Here is an 18,886-nt window from a genome sequence, read left to right as displayed (position 1 = left end):
TTCGCATCGATGCCGCAGCTCAGGGAGCTTTGGAACTAGCCAGCGCAGTAATAAAGGAACTCCTCTAGTCACATCAATCTGTCCGATAATAAAATAAAGTTATGCTCGATTTCCGCGACGGCTTCAGCAGCGGATCTAGCAGACGTCAGGCAAGCCGCACGAAGCAGCAGCAGCAGCAGCAGCAGGCGGCTATAGGATGAAATTTGCTTGTATCGTAGTTATCACTTCAACCAGCACCTTGGCATTGGCCAACGATCCTCAGTAATGATACCTTTTTGGACATTCATCTATCCCAGAGCTTGTTATGAACATAAACAAACAGTACTATAGCGAAATCGTGTTCATGTCTCGTGAATGTTTTTGCTCAGCGACCGATCTCGCGACGACACGGTCGGCAGACCGGTTTTGTCGGCGTCGCGGGCGTCAAAGCATGTCACACTACGAAGACATCTGGTCGTCGGACGAGTTGGTGTCGTGGTCGGCCTAGTGTGAAAGCTTGGTCTGCCACAGACAAGGCCGATCTTTGGTGTCTTTGTCGGGTCGGCGTCGGCGGCGTGTCGGGCTAGTGTGACAGGGCTATGGTGGCTGTAGGGGGTAGTGTGACGGCCGGGGTGGGAAAGGCTGCTCAGATTAGCGATGAAGACGACAGGTGGCGCTACAGGACGCTGGTGTGCTTTGCGGAGGCGGATTTTGCGCCGATGAAGGCGGAGGATGACGATAGTGCTACGCTTTTATTTGCCCCCTTTGCTTTCGGTCCGCTACACCATGTGTTTTGTAAATTCTGCATGTACATTCATATTTCCTGTCTTGACTTACGAAGTTTGGAATATCTGCAGGCGTTACATGCTATTTACAGTGTACTTTCTCAGCAGACAGAAGTAAGGAGTATTACCAGTATTACGCATTCTCGACACACAACTAAGTGGGTAACACCGCGTGTTGCGTGGTTTTCAAATCGAGTAAGAAATGTGGATCATAACAAATAAGGAAAGCTCAACACAACAGAACAATGAACAGGACAAGGTGTGAAGTTTATTTGAAGGAAAAACTGGAAAAAACACGGAAAAGATGCACCAGCCTATTTAACTCTTCTGAGCTTCAGGTGCTTCTGGCGCTCCCTTTGCAGCGCTTTATCTTTATTTAATGACTTTGTGAAAAAATGCAGCCTCGTGATCACAAAGAACTGAATAATTTTTGCTGTCAGCTCTTTGCAATGCACCTCACAACCAACTTGCTCAAGGTGTACACTGCTCAAAAATTGCACGAAATCATGAATGCTGAAAGTGTACAGCTGTTGCGTGGAAAAGAACAGTGTAAAGGCTTCCTCTAGCACAGAAACAAGTCGGGCGAGCTCACTACCTGGGTACAAAAGGCCCCCCTTGTCAAAGCGCTGAGTGTAAGAACTATTGACATCTTGCTCAGCCACGTCTTTGCTGATTGTCAGGCTTGAGGCACATTGTTCACAAGCATATTTCCTTCTGAATTTCCTCGCCACATATCCAGCCATGTAATATATGAGGCGGCTGTCACTCACTTCGACGACATAGCTGCTGTGGTCACTGCTCAGACAAGACTTAATCACGCTGCCAGCGCCATCAATATTGCCAACTTCAAGCATGTCTTCTATAATTTCGCACATGCCAATAGTGTAATCACGCTCAGGCCCTGGTGTCTCAAGGAGCGCATTAACCAGTTCTCCTGAGCAGTTCCCGGACTTAGGTGGACGCGCAAGGTTATAGAAGCTCAGGCAATTTACAGTTAACAGAAACTGGCCAGGGCTGGGATGGTCATTGGTACCACAATATTGTCGGATGATGCCAAACAAATTTTCCAACCTGTCCTGGCTCAGTCTTGATGTTAGCAAGTACTTGAAGCCTAACGACGTCACATAATTGAGAAGGGATAATGCGCTGCAGATGGACACTCGGAGGCCTTCTGCAGTGCTTTTGCTGATAAAGCCTCCTCCACACCCCTTGGCTGCTGCTTCCCAGTCATTCAAAAAAACAAGGAAAGCCTCAAGGTCAGCAACACGCTGTGATGTTGGTCTCAGTGCCTCACGAGGTGTTCTCGAAGTCATCGTGGATACAAGGCGGCTCATCCGCCTGACAAGCTCCTCGGTAGGTGCCACTGAACTGGTTTCCCGCTGCAAGTGGGCTTTGTAGACGAACATACCCTTCAGTACTTCCTCACTGAACAAAGTGAATGCCAAGTTAACTTTCATTTTTTCAAAACAGTTGGGCCGAATGTGCGCCTTAGTTAGGTGTGGCATTGCTTTTAATCTTAGAGAATTATTATCTTTTTCCCATGCACATTCTATGTGCTGAATGCATGCACGGCCGTCTGGGGTTGTGAAGCCTGTAGATACAAATGAATTTCTAACACACTTCACTAAATGAGGGAAGTCAGAGCAGAAGTGCAGCTCCCTTGTGGCGTCCACAGGATGCGTTGTCTTGCATTTGATGTGGCCAGAGGATGCTGAAAGGCAAATTCGTACTGATCACCACCTCGCCTACTATGGCTCTGGCACATATCATCCCAACTGCTTACGACATCAATCCAACGAGAAAGCACTAGGTGTGCTGATCATCTATCTCGTATGCATGCGTCTGTATCGCACTAAGAAAATTGTAGTTCCTGCAGTTCCTCACCAGTGATTCCAAATGACTTCCACATACTGCGATTCCATGTTGCTCCGTCACAGGTCACGAAGTCAACGAAAAGGCCGGCCTGTTCTGTCAGTATAATTGCTTCAAGTAAAAGCTTGGACAGCATCTCCGCCTTAATGTTGCCTTTCGAGGAAAAGACACCCAGAATTTGTGTCCAGTCACCTGCAAAAGAAAAATGCTGCCATTTGTAGAAGACTGATTAAGTATTTTCGGTGTGAGAGGTGTCTTCAAGGCATATTTTGTGTGCTGCAAAAATGGGCATATACACATCTGCGGTGCACACTGATAAACGCAAATATAATAGGAATAGACAGTCACACACCTTGAAACGGTTGAAAGAGCATCACCATCCCATGGTCTGCGGGAGTTGTCATTTCATCTTCCGGCGTGAACTTCCCCAGGTCCACGAATCCTTGAACTGCACCTACAACATGTAGACATGTAGTATACAATGACCTAATGACAGCACAAGCAAATGGTAAACCAGTTATACTTTATACTAGCTCCTAGCGGTCAACTGGTTAAGTGCTGCGCTTACCTGCCGTATTGACGCTAAAGTGCTCGGACAGCTTCATCTCATCAAAGACAATGCCACCATGTCGAGCGTTGATATCCATGTCCCCAGTTTCTAGAGCAAGGGCCTTGAATACATTCTCGTTGAACCCGAAGCCACTTTTGAAATTCTGTATGTAGCGTTGGAGGCATGTCCGGCTTGGCAAGATGAGAATTTTCTGCTTGCGCAGGTGCTCATAAAGCTTTGGACTCCTCATGCGCATCAGCACACATTCCAGGATCCAGTCCTTCTCATATCTCATTCCGCAAGTGGATTTTCTTGCCGCTGCTTTGAAGCAGGTCATAACAGCTTGCTGTTGCTTTGGGGGCAGTGCTTTGATGCGGTCATTGAGAATCTCGGTAGCCGTATTTTTATTCGCTAACCGCATTTCTTCCAGCTCTCTGGTGGTGTTCCTCAGCTTTTTCTGGACGGTTTGCAAACGACGGCGAGTATGTGCATGCTTTTTTAGGCGGTTAGTACGGATTCGACACAACGTTTTTCGTGAGACCTGGTTTTGTACCAACTTTCTCAAATACTTGCAAGGAACGCAAGGACCTTGCCCTTTGCATGTCAGAGTGCAGCTGGTGGCAAAATAGGATGCCCCAAACGCCACATATCGCCTTGTATTTGCCGGCGTCATCCCGCTACCTGTACACATTACCAGTGAATGCGTGTGATCAACGACCGCTTGCGCCTCGGCTGACGACGTGAAAACGCACTCCGAGTGCAGCTTTCCTCGCACAAAAACAGAGCAAAGTACGGGTCCCACCTGGTTCCTTTGCCGGCGAAACTTTATCAACTTTGGCAGCAGCATGTGTGCGATATTATCTCCACCCCGCTCACAGACACCGATGTAAACAGTGTCTGACTCCGCCGACAAGCGAAGCTTGCTCCAGCAGCCGTCAGGCAAGTAGAGATTTCCGCAAAAATAGTGCAGATCTGCTTCCTGAGAGTCGTCCTGTGCATCTGGAACGGCCACGATAGAATCATCAGCGTCTTGCTGCGTTGGCAGTTGCGCGTCGGCTACCGCGTGCAGTTTCCTTCGTTTCGAAGAGGGTGCTTTTTGTTCGCACAGATTTCTTTCCTTACGTTTGGTCGGGGCTTTCTTTGTGAAGTACTTGGGAGCGTCCGGAAATACCGTGGGAGCAGCGTCGTCTTTGAGATGGGGCCTATCGCGTGGAATGTCGACCACCTTTCCGCCGATCACATGTCGAAAAGTCCTTTCAATAAACTTCTCCTCAAAGTGGCGTTCACACACTACACAGTCTGAAGTGAGCTCCTTGTCGGCCCTCTTGATATTTCGAGCCCACAGTTCTCGTCGCGCTGCAGCAATCGGTGCTCGGAAAAGAGAAGCCTTCACTGGGCAGGATCTATATCCACTTTTGCACCCCGGTACAAAGCCCGTTCGTGCTTTTGATGCCATATTGACCTTTTTCGGTACACGCACGAAATTCCATGCACCAGAGAAACGCGAGATCACACACGGAGCAAAACACGCATCACACGTGGGAAAGAAAACAAGCTATACAGCTGCGCCTGGCTTAGCAGCGCGTCGTCTGCGTGCCGTGGCACACCAGCCGCACTGCAGCGCCCCTAGCGGCTCCGCGATGTTTTCATCGCGTTTCGCGCTCTCCCAAGCAAGGCGCGCCTACGCCCGCCCGTCACACTTCCCCTTACAGCCACCATAACAGGGCCCTCTCCGCAGGGCGCTGCCTTCTGCGGAGAGGGTAGCAAGCCTAAGCTTGACGGTAGCGATTTGCTGCCAGGGAGGCAATGACCGAGGGGATAAAAGGGGGGATCGCGCCGCGGGAAGGGTCTCTCGCTGCCGGACCTTACCTAAGGGCCCCACGGACCCCTTTCGCTGCCCACCGGCCCCCGAACACCAACGGCGGTCGACGTCAACGACTTGTTGAGCTGCTGTACATCTATTTTACGGATAGAACATTCTTCCGCAGTGTGCTTTACCTCGCGTTAGGATAATAAACTATTTCCTAGCGTGCCCTGTCGTTGTCTATTTCGTCCGAACCTGCCGTGGCTGCGACTCTGCGCCACGGGTTGGGGAAACGTGTTGCGTACTCGAATAACGCCTGCGTGTAGCTTGCACGGAAGCTCGCCTTCCCGGCCGGCTGGACGCAGAGTGGCCCCATAGTTGACAGTCCCATTTTAACAACTTTCTTATCCCTACTTCCTCCGCATTTGAGCCTTGTTCATTTAGTATGGGTTCCCGGTCACAGCTGTGTGACAGTAAATGAGATTGCTGACAATCTCGCAAAGGCTTCCCTCAGTGGCCCCGTGTTGCCAATCATCCCGGCTACAGCCTATAATACAGCATCTAGATTTCGGCGACGTGCGTTTTTAAGCACGCAAGACACAACACTTTTAACATCGGCGGATTATGAGCTCCTTAAATATTACTGGAACAGGAAAATTTGTTGCTGTCGGCAGCTTGAAGTATCACTGACGAGGCTGCCCCTCTAAATTTCAATTTACACAAGTCGGGTTTGGCGCTCTCTCCCCTTTGTGCATTTTGCCGTGAGCACGAATCTATAGAACATTTTTGGCTGTATTGTCGCAATTCAACTCTCTGAGAAAAAGGTTGCTGGAGGAGCCCTTGCAGCATCTTGGCCTTAGTTTGAGCAGCCCGCTCTTGCTATCATTTGGCGCCACCACATTTGGGTTCAGCCACAGATCGGTTTGTACCGCTGTTCTAAATTTCTTGATTGAATCTCACCGACTGCCTTGCTAAGTGTTCCGAACTTTTCTTTTCTATCAATTATTACATTTTGACTTAATCATTATTGTTTAATCCCTCTCTTTGTTATTATTCTTATAATTTTGAAATCAAAACTCTCAACCCTTTTCTGTTTATGAGGAAGAATTCACCGGTTTTGCGCTCCCACGTGCTTTTCCTTTTTTTTATCTGCGTTCAGGTGAATAGCCACCCGATTCTTGGCCGATCCCCCAGTGTGGGTATGTGCCATCTTTTGATAGTCTAACAACAACAACAACAACAAGTTGGTTACTACTATCCATGGTAAAACAGCGCGCAAAAACACGAGGACGGAACAAACACGACGGCACGAGCGCTGTGTCGAAGGCCGCCACCAACCCGCAGAGCTGACGGCTTTTAGCCGTCATTGTCTACAAAATTCCATGCGCCGACTGCGACGCAAGCTACATCGGCTAAAACAAAAATTTCAAAGAAAGAATTCGGCAACATAAAAACGACGTCCTCAAATTCGCGAGAGAGCGCAATCCAGTAGCCGAACATTACGAGGACTCCGACCATAAAATCAACATCGATGAAACCCGCAGCCTCGGAACCAAAACAAATTACCACAAAAGGCTCGTTCTGGAATCCTGGCATATCCAAACCACCCAGAGCAATATCAACCGCACAAAAGGCAACCTGGCCCGGGCATAGGCCCAGGGACTTCGCTCTTCAACTCAACGAAAAAGGTCACCATTCACCACCTCCCTGCAGTACGCCAGCGTGACTAACAGCCTAACAGAGATGACAGCTATGCGGAATTCGCTAGAACGCAACTTGCGCAACGACTCAAGAGAATTAACTAAATGGGTTGAACACTGCAGCAAAGGGTTTGATGATATGTTCGCTAGCGTTTCATCATTGGAAGAGGAAAATAAGACATTGAAATCTGAAAATGCTGCAATGTCAGCTGAATGTGAGGAACTGAAGAGGCGGTGTTCTGACCTAGAGCAACGACTCATTGGTCTGGAACAGTATTCCCGAAGAAAAACCTTGAGATAAAGGGACTTCCAGCACAAGAAAATGAAACCCTACGAGACATGTTGCAAAAATTTGGCGAAATGATTGAAGAGCCAATACTGGAGAGTGATGTTGATATTTGCCACCATGTTCAAACAAAGAATAAGGCTAGCTCGAATGTAGTTGTCCAGTTCAAAACGCGAGGAAAGCGCGACACTGTGCTGGCAAAAGCTTAAAAGACAGAGCTCGTAGCTGAAGACCACGGTTACAATGGTTCGGATACTGTGTATGTTAATGAGCACTTGTGTCCCCTGCTCAAGAAATTGCTGGGTATGGCAGTAGCGCGGAAGAAGGAGCAGAAGTGGAAATTTGTTTGGACACAAAACAGCCACATTCTTGGTAGGAAAGCAGAGTCGTCGATGATTGTGCGTATCGCCGTGAGCGAGACCTGGATAAGATAGCATAGACGTCACGCTTTTTCTGATACCTAACAGTACAACGACACCCAACATGTACACATTCGTTCTGCCTTCTGACCTTTGTGCTATATCTGCACAGAAAAACAATGCTGTGCCCTACTTTCATCTGAATGCGCAATCTTTGCGAAACAAGGGCGATGAATTGGAAGCATTTTTTTTTACACTGAGCTCCCGTTTCAATGTAATAATGATTACAGAAACTTGGTATGAAAGTAGTAACGAAGCTTTGCACCTGCCCGGCTACAACACGCATGTGCAAAACCGTACTGGTAAACGAGGCGGTGGTGTCCTGATAGCAACGGAAAAAACTTTCAAATGCACCATTCTTACCGACTATACTATAACCCACAAGGACTACGAAATACTGTCGTTGCAAAGCGGTAGTAGTGTCTTCTCCGTTATATACCGGCCTCCTAAAGGCAGCATTTCTAATTTCTTCGGCTTTCTTGATGAATATCTACAATGGATCACCGCAAACAACCTTATTCTAGTTTTAGGCGGTGATATTAACATAGACTTTCTATCTCAATCTACAAATAAACGTGAGGTCGACTGCGTATTGCACAGCAACGGATTTACTAATGTCATAATTAACCTCACACGGCCGCAGGCAGCGACGGCAATTGACGTCTTCATTAGTAACTATCCAGTTGACTGTCTTCGTTCAGGAGTGATTATTGCCCGGATAAGTGACCACCTACCCATATTCATGTTTGTACTCTTTTACGCAACCAAAACAACGTAAGTCTCCCGCGTTACAATATCAGCGTATAAACCAGGCCACATTAAATTCCTTTCGAGCAGCACTTGCAGGCGTGGACTAGCATCTCGTGCTCAGCAATAATGATCCAGAGGACGCATATGGTGCCTTCATTACTACATTTAAGTCTGTCTATCACCAAAATTTTCCACTTGTGACTCATAAAAAACCCCGCAAGGCTCGCAAGCCCAGGATAACAAAAGAATGCCTTGAAATGGTAAAACAAAAAATGAATCTTTACAACTGCTTTATTAAAAGCCGATCCCTCGATGACCTAGCACGTTTCAAGGCGTATCGAAACCAAGTCACTTCTTTTCTACGCCAAACAAAGCAAGAGTATATGGAAAAACTTTCTAATCCAGACGTAATTAAAAGGACTGACCTTGTATGGAAAACAAAAAATCAAAATTTAAACCCAGGTGGACATGCAAGCGGAATGCTTGAGTTCTTGGTTGATAACACACCAGTCAGAGGGAAACCTTTGGCAGAGAAATTTAACGATTTCATCGCGTCACTGGTAGATGGCAATCATGGACCCCAGGATATCAAATGCCTCGACTCGGGGGTTTCTTCCACTGCATTCTTGATGCCAACGGACGCCAATGAAATCAAAACTTGCCTACTCACTCTCCGTAACAGCAGGTCACGAGACATAGACGATCTTAAGCCCCAACCAATAAAATATGTAGCCGATGTAATAGCCCAGTTTTAGAGCACATTTTTAATTGCTGCCTCGAACATGCGGTGTTTCCCCGACGATTGCAGACTGCCAAAATAACCGTTGTTCATAAGGGTGGAGACAAAAATGACCTGTCCAATTATCGGCCAATTTCTATCCTCTCCATTTTCTTGAAGTGTTTTGAAAAAATATTATACAAGCGAATATCCAGTTTCTGCCAGAAATGTAACATATTAACCCCTAGCCAGCATGGCTTCAGGAAAAACTTTTCTACAGAAACTGCGCTTCTAACCCAAAAAGAACTAATTCTAGAGTCCTTTGAACAAAAACTTTTCATTCTCGGCACTTTTATTGATTTTTCGAAAGCGTGCGATCGCATCAATCACAGCACAATGTTGGCGAAACTCGAACACTATGGTTTTCGCGGAAAATTTCATCAAATAATTACCTCATACCTTAGTTGCCGTGTCAAACAAGTAACAGTAGACAACGAGTCATCAAATTTTATACATCTGTCTTCTGGTGTGCCGCAAGGCAGTATATTGGGACCGCTGCTTTTCCTTCTTTATGTAAACGACGTAGTCTGTATAAGTAAGCTTCCAACTTTTGTCATATATGCAGATGACACCACTCTAGCTTTCCGATCAGCACATGTGCGATATCTTAAACAGCAAGCTACAGATTGTTTGCAGAAACCTCACGAATGGTCTGAGTCCAATTCACTGATCATAAACACTGGAAAAAGCAAAGCAGTACTTTTTAGACATCGTATTAAGGATCCTGCTGTCTCACAAGTTCATCTAAAAATGGGTTTTTCAGTCATTCAAATAGTTCCTACGGTCAAAAGCCTAGGAGTGCTTTTTAATGAAAATTTATCATGGGATGAACACGTTGAAAAGTCAGGGACAAGTTGTCCAAGGCTGCTGGTATGGTGTCCCGCCTGCGATACCTCTTTCCAAAGCATATTAAGCTGATGCTGTACAACGCACTGTTTTCCTCTGTTGCTAACTATTGTATTTTGGTCTGGGGAACAACATAGTTTATGAATATCAAACGGTTGCATTTACTTCAAAAGAAAATTATTCGAAATATTGTTAACGCTTCACGTTTTGAACATACGGAACCGATCTCTGCATTGCTTCGCATCACTCCCCTTCCCCAAGTCTTTGAATCTATACTACTGAGGCGGTATAAAACAAGTATTAGAAAAAATATTTTATTTATGGTGCACCTGGCGAACTTAAAATGTAAAGAATTGATGTATGCCACCCGTACTGGTTTCACGTGGTTCGTGCCGAAAACTCGTACGAATTATGGTCGCCAAATGCTTTCACACACTCTTCAGTCTTCATTAAATAAGGCATCTAAATTTGTGTGCACTTAGGTACCGTGAGAGTTGTACTTATTACAAACTGAGAGTTGTACTTATTATTTGTATTTTCTTTCCTGTATGCTTTCTTGCCGTTTTATTTTATTTTCATATTCATGTAATGATCCTGTTATTAACATATATGACACTGTATACCATCCTGATGCGGCTGTCAAGTCATTGTACGGTGCGCCGACACCTGTCAAGCCTTCTTTCTGGCTTTTTGTCGACGCACCCAACATCCTCAAGATGTTGAATAAATTGAATTGAATTGAAACCCCCCTCCCCCTCCCCCGCGCCTTTTGCGTCACAGCTGTCGTTTCTTTAACCCCACCCCCCTCCCCTCCATACTTAAAAGACACTAGCTACTGCCCTCAGTCCCCCCTGATGAAAGAGCCGAGTCCGCTTCGAAACGTTGGGTTAAAGTTAAAATTTTTGGTTATATATGTGCAGTTCATTATAACGTTTTGATTTCATTCGGTCAGTTATGCTATTAATAATTATAATCACTTTGTTTAACAAGTATAATAGAAACGAATCTTGGGTTAAATGACTTCAAGTTTTCTACTGTGCACAATGATATATATGGTTGGTCTTGTAATTACTTTACATGTGTGGTAATGTTTATTTTCTGCTCACTGTCTAAACAACCTTATTTGACTATCATATCCTAAGTCCTTCTATATCTGTTTTCCTTCTCCCTGGCTCTTTCTCTCTTCAGTCATTCCTCCTCTTTCCTTTACACTGGCCATTGGTCAGAAGCCTGCTGTGGGAACGACAGCCAGCACTGGGCCCTTTTTTTCATGGAAGCCTGCACTGTTACTATTAACTCTAATAGCACTGTATCAGTGTTTTTGTGATACTGCATTTTTGCTATATATGAAGTAGTTGGCTAAGGCAATGGTAGCGCTGTTGGATATCACAATATGTCATGTTTATATCTGGCATGCTATATATCAGTTTGTTCACTATTACACTACCTTCTATTTCTTTCAATTCAGTTATTTGGCTATATATATCTTGTGTATCTTTTCTAGCAACTACAACTTTGCTTTCTGTGTCGCAGGTAGAACTACCATGAATTCTGCTTTGTGTCTTGTGCAGAAGGCAGTGCTAAATAGAGCCATGAACTTTTCTTGGAATTGAAAAGCCTTTGCCGGATTATTCGCTGAACCTCGAGTGTGAAGAGGAAAATGTCATGTCTTGGATTTCTGCAGAGGTGAGCCATCGCGGTGAATCTACAAGTGCAAAGAACATGGACGAGAAAGGAGACAAGACAGGCGCTGACGCATGACTAAAATTTATTGACGTGAACAGGGAATATATACAAACCAAACAACACCACAAACCTCGCAGTTACAGATAAGCATAGAGGGCAATATGAGTTAAAAATCGCCCTCAACATTTCCCTAATCGAGATAGTCCAACTCAATGCGTGTTAACACGGTAGACAACACAATCACACATTCGTCACGGAGCCATAGATGTGCCTAGCCTCGATAATCTCTAAATTAATTTCTACAAATTTACTGCCAAAATGCGTGTTGCCAAAAGGAAAGGGTAGCAGCCTTCACATCCTTTGCAATGTACAGCCAAGTTAGAACCCCTACTCTCTTGTGCTCCTGTAGTCTTACATTCATACACCTTCCAGTTGCACCTACGCAAACCCAACCACAAGATAACAGTATCTCATACCACATTAATTTTACAAGGTACATATACATTTCACTCTACACGTGTACTTTTCTCGAGCCACCTTCACAGAATTTTTCTTAAAATTATACATATTTTCGACAACTTATTAATGGCCGAGAAAGCCACTTTGTCATCACCCTCCGGCCTCATTTTTCGAATTGTGCGACAATCTATGTACATACGGTAACACAACTGGTATGTTGGGATCTCGCTGGCTGGCCCCAGCCTGATTGTGCCGGTCACCGCGAAACTGTTTCACCTTCTTTAACAATTTATCACATGCTCTCGCAGTAACATGGTTGGGAAATCCTGCGTTCGTTAACCTTTAAATCTGCTGTTGGAAACTAGTCGTCATGCAGTGAAAGCATAACTTCATTAATTCTGAGCCCAGGCTAGAAAGTGTAATGCTATCTTTCACTAGCTTGGAATGGTCGACCTGTAGCCAAGTAGCAGCTTAACACTCCCAGGTGAATATCGCCAGCACACATGGCATGCGCAGAACATCAAGGTGAGGACAGAAACCACAGCTTTTTTTCTTGGGACATTTGCTCCAAGGTAAACCTAAGATAAAGGCCTTGCTCCTTGAACAACTTGAAATATGCACAGGTCCCAAACAATCACAACCTTTCTAAGAGAGCAGAAAATCATTGACATAGCTAAAGGTTCTTCCCGTAGCCCATGCACGTTCTTCACAATTATTCTATGCACCCTGCTAAAGAAAATACCGCTTAGCACAAGGCACCCTTTGAACCACTACATATACCAGATTTTAGAACACATACCGCATTGCGATGCTCTACAATCAAGCTCTTCAACTAACATGCTCTTGAGATAAATTTCAGAAAAGGGTTCATGCAAAAATGTCTGGTTATTTGCAAAAGCGCCTGTCTACTTCGCGTCTTGAAGATCCATTTCTTGTACTCAATTCGGAGTGTGGTTGAATATCTTAGAATGATAGTCCAGCGGATTGTCCAGCGATTAGGGCCGATGTAGAACTATCTTATTCTATCCCGTATGAAGATCTCGTGAAAATCTTATGATTGTGTACATCGGAGCACAACGATGAGCTTGTGTTTAGGAACGGGTGTGTAATCTGTCTTTTTTGGCACTTGCCTCCTTTTATTTCAAGTGAAGAGCATGTTTTTGGAGTATGGCAGTGCGGCATGTGTTGAAAAGTCTGCTAAATGTATCGATTCGAAGGTTGCCACTGTGCTAAGCAATATTTTGTCAAGCAGGTTGGATGGAATGATTCCCAAGAAATTGCATGGGCTGGGGGGAAAATGTTTCGCTACGTTTATGATTTTCGGGTCTTTTACAAAGGTTGCGATAGTGTGGGACCTATACATATTGTCAAGTTATTGAAGGAGCAAGGCATTTGTCTTAAGTTTGCCTTGGAGAAAATTTTCCAACAAAAAGCTGCGGTTTCTGGACCTTACCTTGATGTTGCACACGCCATGTCTGCTAGCGATATTCACCCAGGAGTGTTAAGCAGCTACTTGACTGTTGGTCAAACCATTCTAAGCTAGTGAAAGAGAGAACTGCGTCGTCAGGTCTAGGCTCGGTATTGGTGAAGCCATGCTTTCACGGCGTGACAAATGTGTTCCAAGAGAAGAATTTAAGGGTAACGAAAGCATGATCTCGCAACCATGCTACTGCAGGAGCGTGCGATAAATGTTTAAAGCTGAGCGTATAAGATTGGGCAAGTTGGTCAGACATGATTAAGGTAGGAATGGCGCAGCATCAAGTAACGAGGACAACAGGAAAGCACACCCTCGCACAAGTGCCAACCTTGGTGCGGATACAGAACCCAAGAGCACGTGCTTGACATTCAGCGCTGGAAGCCAAGGATCGGGCTCGTTCGATCTTAAGTGTTCAAATTTATGTTTCGTCGTTTCCTTGACTGTCAACGCTGAATGTCAAGCACGTGCTCTCGGATTATGTATCTGCTCCAAGGTTAGCACTTGTGAGAGGGTGTGCTCTCCTGCTGTCCTCGTTGCTTGATGCTGCGCCATTCTTCCCTTTAGCATATTAAAGCTGAAACCCCTTCGCAGGGACTGGCAGCATCAGGCCAGGTCCAGCCAGTGAGATGCCAAAAGACTAACTGTGATACTGTACATACATAGATTGTCGCAAAATATGAAAAATGTGGCCAGAAGTTATGACGTAAAAATGGTGTTCTCGCTCCCTAATAAGTTGTCTACAATCTCTAAAATTGTTAATAATTTTGTGGATTTCGTTCGGGAAAAGCACATTTGCCGAGTTAAACATGGCAACATATATGTGCATTGGAAATTGTATGTGGTGTGTCGGTTGGGTTTATGTTGATGAAACTGGAAGGTGTACCAATGTAAGACTACAAGAGAACAAGATGTATTTCCATATTTTTAGGGGTTCTAACTTATGTGTACAGTGCAAGGAGTTCGAAGGCTTCTAGCCATTCTTTTCGACAACACACATTTTGGCGATACGTTCAGAGCAGATAAACCGGAAAATTATCGAGGCTAGTCACACCTTATGACTCGGTGACGAATGTGTGAGTGTGCAGCCCATAGCGTTAACACGCAGCAAGAGGAATGTTAAGGGCGATTTTTACTTATGGTGTGATGTAGCTTATGTGTAATTGTGTGGTTTGTGATGTTGTATGGCATTTCTATATACATCCGGTTCACTTCAATAAACTTCAGTTGCGAGCCAGCGCCTGTTTTGTTTCCTTTCTCGTCTTTGTCTTGTGCTGATAGACTCACATACTTGTAGAGTAGATTTACAGAATTGTGTACTTGCAGAGGCTTGTGAAAAAAAAAACAGGAATTTTCTTTCTTTTGTGCAGATTGGAAGGTTAAATTTTTTTTCACAAAGAAGTTTGCAGCATGAAATTCTATTCAGAAAGGCGAAATCCGCTAAATTGTATATATTGTGTGCAAGGCTGCAGATGGCTGCATGCAGTGGAAAACATTCGTACAGGTTATCTAGTTAGGATCCTTCTTCTTTGCGCCAAATTATCTGAAATAAAATTTTGTCAGATTTATTTTAATCAGAATTTCTAAGAACGTATTATTTACACCAAATTTGGTGATCATATACGACAAAATTCAAAGCGTGATCATTGGTATTGTTTGGACTGGAGCAGTACAATGAGAAGTACATAGTATATAGTAAAATTAAATATGACCGGTCTAAGATACACAAACCTGCTGTTTTTTAGAAGAAAATTTTGCTACCGAAGTGCTGGAGTGGTATTGGCATGATGAAGACGTGGACACTGTGCCGTATTCACGATGGCACTAGAACTTGCGCACAGTGCTTCAGGAAATTGGTGGGTACCTTGGTGCTGTGCTTATGTAGCCAAATTATGCTTTTATTCTAAGAGTGTATCTGAAAATTTAAGCAAAAATTGAGTAGCATTTAGATATTCTTACACGAGATACCCATGTGAGAATTGATTATTAATGATCTGTCTCACATGTACACTTATCGGCTGAAAATAGTAAGCTTGGCTTTCGACCTGAGTGCCACTGATGTACGAAAAATGGCCAGGTTACTTCCCAGTGTAACACATTCAGGCTTCATGGAGGGGAGAATGAATTCAGTAAATAATTTGAGAGTAAGAAACGGCACAAACCACAGGACCAGGAAGCTGAGAGAACACACTGACCCTGATGATACTCTGTGCATGAAGAGTTATAAAGTTGCCTGTCATGTAATTCAAGACGGAGGTCGCGCAGGACGCGTGTTAAACGTGCGTTGATGCTGACACCTTCTGTCATTACGTAGTACTCACTATAGTACTCCAGCAAGAAGCAAAGGTAACAGCTGAGCATGGCCAGACTCTTGTGCTTTCCTCTGCAAGCAATCTGGAAGTGCGCTTCTTAGAAATCTTTTATGATTTCCCTTGCTGCATGTGGAAAGGAAAAGTACATACCCTTGATGTCAAATGGCAGTGCACTCACAGGGGGGGGTAACAGCTCACTGAAGTGTTGTGATATATCTACAGGGCACCTCATGAGAAATTCTTAGGCTTCAGGACACGGAGCCCTTGCAAAATTCTCTCATAGTTGGTTACCACATGGACGTCTTCGTAATCAATGGCCCTAAAACGCGAGCCTTCCTTTAGTGTTACTAAAAAGGCCTAGGATATGGGTCTTTTTGCTTCTCTATTGGTGCCAAAACGTTTGCTAGCGATCTCTTTCGCTGATATGGAACTGTTTCACCAAATGTCAAGAAGGGGACTGAAGCTGCGCCAAGCAGTACCAGTAAAAAACGTATCACATCTGTACAAGAAGCAGAAAGACTCATGCCTTCATCCTTCTTTCGCATCAGACACAAGAGTACACTTCGTCTTTCTGGGTCATCATTTCGGAAGGGTTCACATGGCAACGGCCTTCGGTTAAATTTCTGCAATGAGGACTTTCTGGAAACTTGAGCCTCCGTTCCTCACTGACATCAGATATTAGTACATTTTCTTGCACATGCTGAGATAATGAAAACTATGTGTGAAAACATACGGTTTGGAGGAAGTGCGCTTCCTGGGGCCGTATTCCGAGTTTGTGTCATAATAAAAAAGCGTCATAATCTGCCGCAGCGTCCAATACCTGATTGGTCAGAAAACCGCAAGCGGGTGTCGGTTCGGTTGTAAATTTGAGCAGTGGCAGGATGTTACTGCTTTGCGGTTGCCGCAGCGAAACGCCCAGCGTCGTTTCTGCTCTTTGCCGAGAAAAAAAAATGCGACAGAAGAAACATTAAGCCACAAGCTTGGTTGCGCATCGAACTCCACTGTAAAGGAGTAATTTAAAAGCGGCTTTATTTACCCAACTGACTTCAGCAAATACAAACAATATAGTTCAGGCACTTTTCTGCACCGTAAAAGCCGGTGGTGTACGTAAGGAAGAAAATATTGTACGCGGGCACGCATGGCTTTTCAGTGACAGAAGGCGGCATCTGCAGCCGTCGATCGCCGATGGTAAATAAAAGGCAGCTAGCTTGTTCGCACAACACGTCGTTTTAAATTTATCTTGAGGAAAAGAGAACGGAGAAAAAAAAATTGTACCATGCACTTACTCGCTGCTCAATGCGCGCTCTGTGCTGGGCTGAACCAAGACGCCATGACAACTTGCCGTCTGCAACATCGCTGAATGTAAATTGGTGCTGTGATCGGACGGTTGTACAAACGGTAATTAACGCTTTTTCATTCATTTTATGCAGGCACTGCAAATAAATAAAATCAATGGGCTAAAAACTCTTGTTACTTTGTTTCTCTTGATATATGCGTTGGGAGACTTCGGAGACGAATTTTTCATAGGTTTCATAGTTTTCATGGTGCGAAGCGCACACATGCCCATTGACGCCTTAAAACCACCTTGCAAACTTTCAAGCTAACTCATGAGCTAAGTGAAGCAGAGCCACACTACCGCAGCTATCGAGAACTGTAAGGGACACCAAAAACCCACCTCTACCATGTCAAACGCTTCGGTGTAGCAGCGCGTCGCTGGCGACTGACCATCCGTGCACGTGAGTGGTTTCACGCTGGCAGACATTACACACGATCATCCTGCAGGACGCTTCAACAGTTAATAGAGAGCTTTAAAATAGGAAATGCACATTTGCGCGCAGTAAACGCAAGTATTTTGAGGTTCATTCTGCTTTATGTTACATCATTCGACACACGCAGACGAGATAACTGAATGATAGTGGGGCCACTCAATTTTAATGAAGAGAACAATTTCTGCAACAAACCGGTGCTCGTTAGGCCTAGGAGCTACCGAATCATCCAACGAAATAAAAAACAGGCTGTATTTATCGTCCATACAATTTGTTGTAGGCAAGACAAGACGAAGCGAAAATCCCGTATCCAGTTTATATCCAGTTCACGGGCCGAAAAACTCAGTAACATCGACGAGTTCACTTTGAAGCGAAAGGCTCTACTTCAGAGTGCGCCGCCATGTTGGCTGTCGAGCATCTGCTGCGTACGCTATGTGCTATGTGTTTGACGTCACCGTCCGTATTCTTCAACCCTTTTCGCTGCAACCGAACCGCCACTTTCGCTTCCAGCGCTTCGACCAATCAAGTGTGCCCGTTGCGGCAGATTATGACGCTTTTTATTATGACACAAACTCGGAATACGGGCCCTGGATGCTTGTGGTCAAGTGCCGGGTACCAACCGCTGATACAATGGGTACCAGTTTTCCCGTGGCCTGGTTCTCAGCTTCTTTAGGGTGGAACGCTTGGGAGATGGGTCTTTGGCCCCGCATAGAGATGAAGAAAGTGCTTTGTGCCGTGGCGCTCTTCAGCTTCTAATGGCCTTGTGCCATAAAAAAATCACAATCATCATCATGCTTGTGGGCAAGTGTCCGGTTTCTTTCAGATGTTACCAATGCTCGGTAAGTTGTGCATTGAGTACTATGTACTGAAAGGCAACTGCATTGAATTGTATCTAGCACCATCCTGGGCTACTTTCTATTTGCACAAAATGATAGTGTCACAAAATTAGGCGCATATTAAAAAAACGGAGCTACGCGCAAGCAATCGCGCCCGCGCGTGGTAAAATAAAATAAAAAAACTCGCAGAGAAGGAACCCCGGAAAGCGCGTAAACCTTGCGTGGGCTTTCCACTGAGCTCGCCGGCGCGGCACCAAAATAAACACAGCCACGCGCCGCGCTATTTTTCTAGAATGTCGGAGAAGTTTCTGCTCGTTGTCAACGGAAAGGGGGTAACCTTGTCCGCGCTAAATGATACCATCTCCCCTTCGCTCTTGCGCCGATGACTCCGCGTGGCGAGAATGACCTAGATTTTCTGGAAGGTGGTTTCCGCGCTTGACCAATCGGGTCGCGCACCCGGCGCGAGAAGGAGAAGGAGTTTGTGCACTTGATACTTCATGTATGTGCGCACCTGCCTTGACGCGAACAGACAGACGTGGGCTGCGCCTATAAATGAGGGGCTTCAACCGCTGTCGGCTAGCCTG

The 18,886-nt window shown here is 45.1% G+C and overlaps 1 protein-coding gene across 1 annotated transcript; it reads right to left on the bottom strand.

Moving 5' to 3' along the window:
- Positions 1–2,333: 2,333 nt before the first annotated feature.
- Positions 2,334–4,642, bottom strand: LOC144120336 (uncharacterized). The gene is made up of 3 exons (XM_077652709.1): positions 3,205–4,642; positions 2,989–3,090; positions 2,334–2,828 (listed from the first exon to the last, which is right to left on the bottom strand). The coding sequence occupies exons 1-3, from the start codon at positions 4,640–4,642 to the stop codon at positions 2,617–2,619; spliced, it is 1,752 nt and encodes a 583-aa protein (XP_077508835.1). The 3' UTR covers positions 2,334–2,616.
- Positions 4,643–18,886: the final 14,244 nt, after the last annotated feature.

The sequence above is a fragment of the Amblyomma americanum genome, chromosome 2, assembly GCF_052857255.1.
Source record: "Amblyomma americanum isolate KBUSLIRL-KWMA chromosome 2, ASM5285725v1, whole genome shotgun sequence".
NCBI classification, from domain to species: Eukaryota; Metazoa; Arthropoda; class Arachnida; order Ixodida; family Ixodidae; genus Amblyomma; species Amblyomma americanum.
This window is presented reverse-complemented; position numbering and strand designations above follow the sequence as displayed.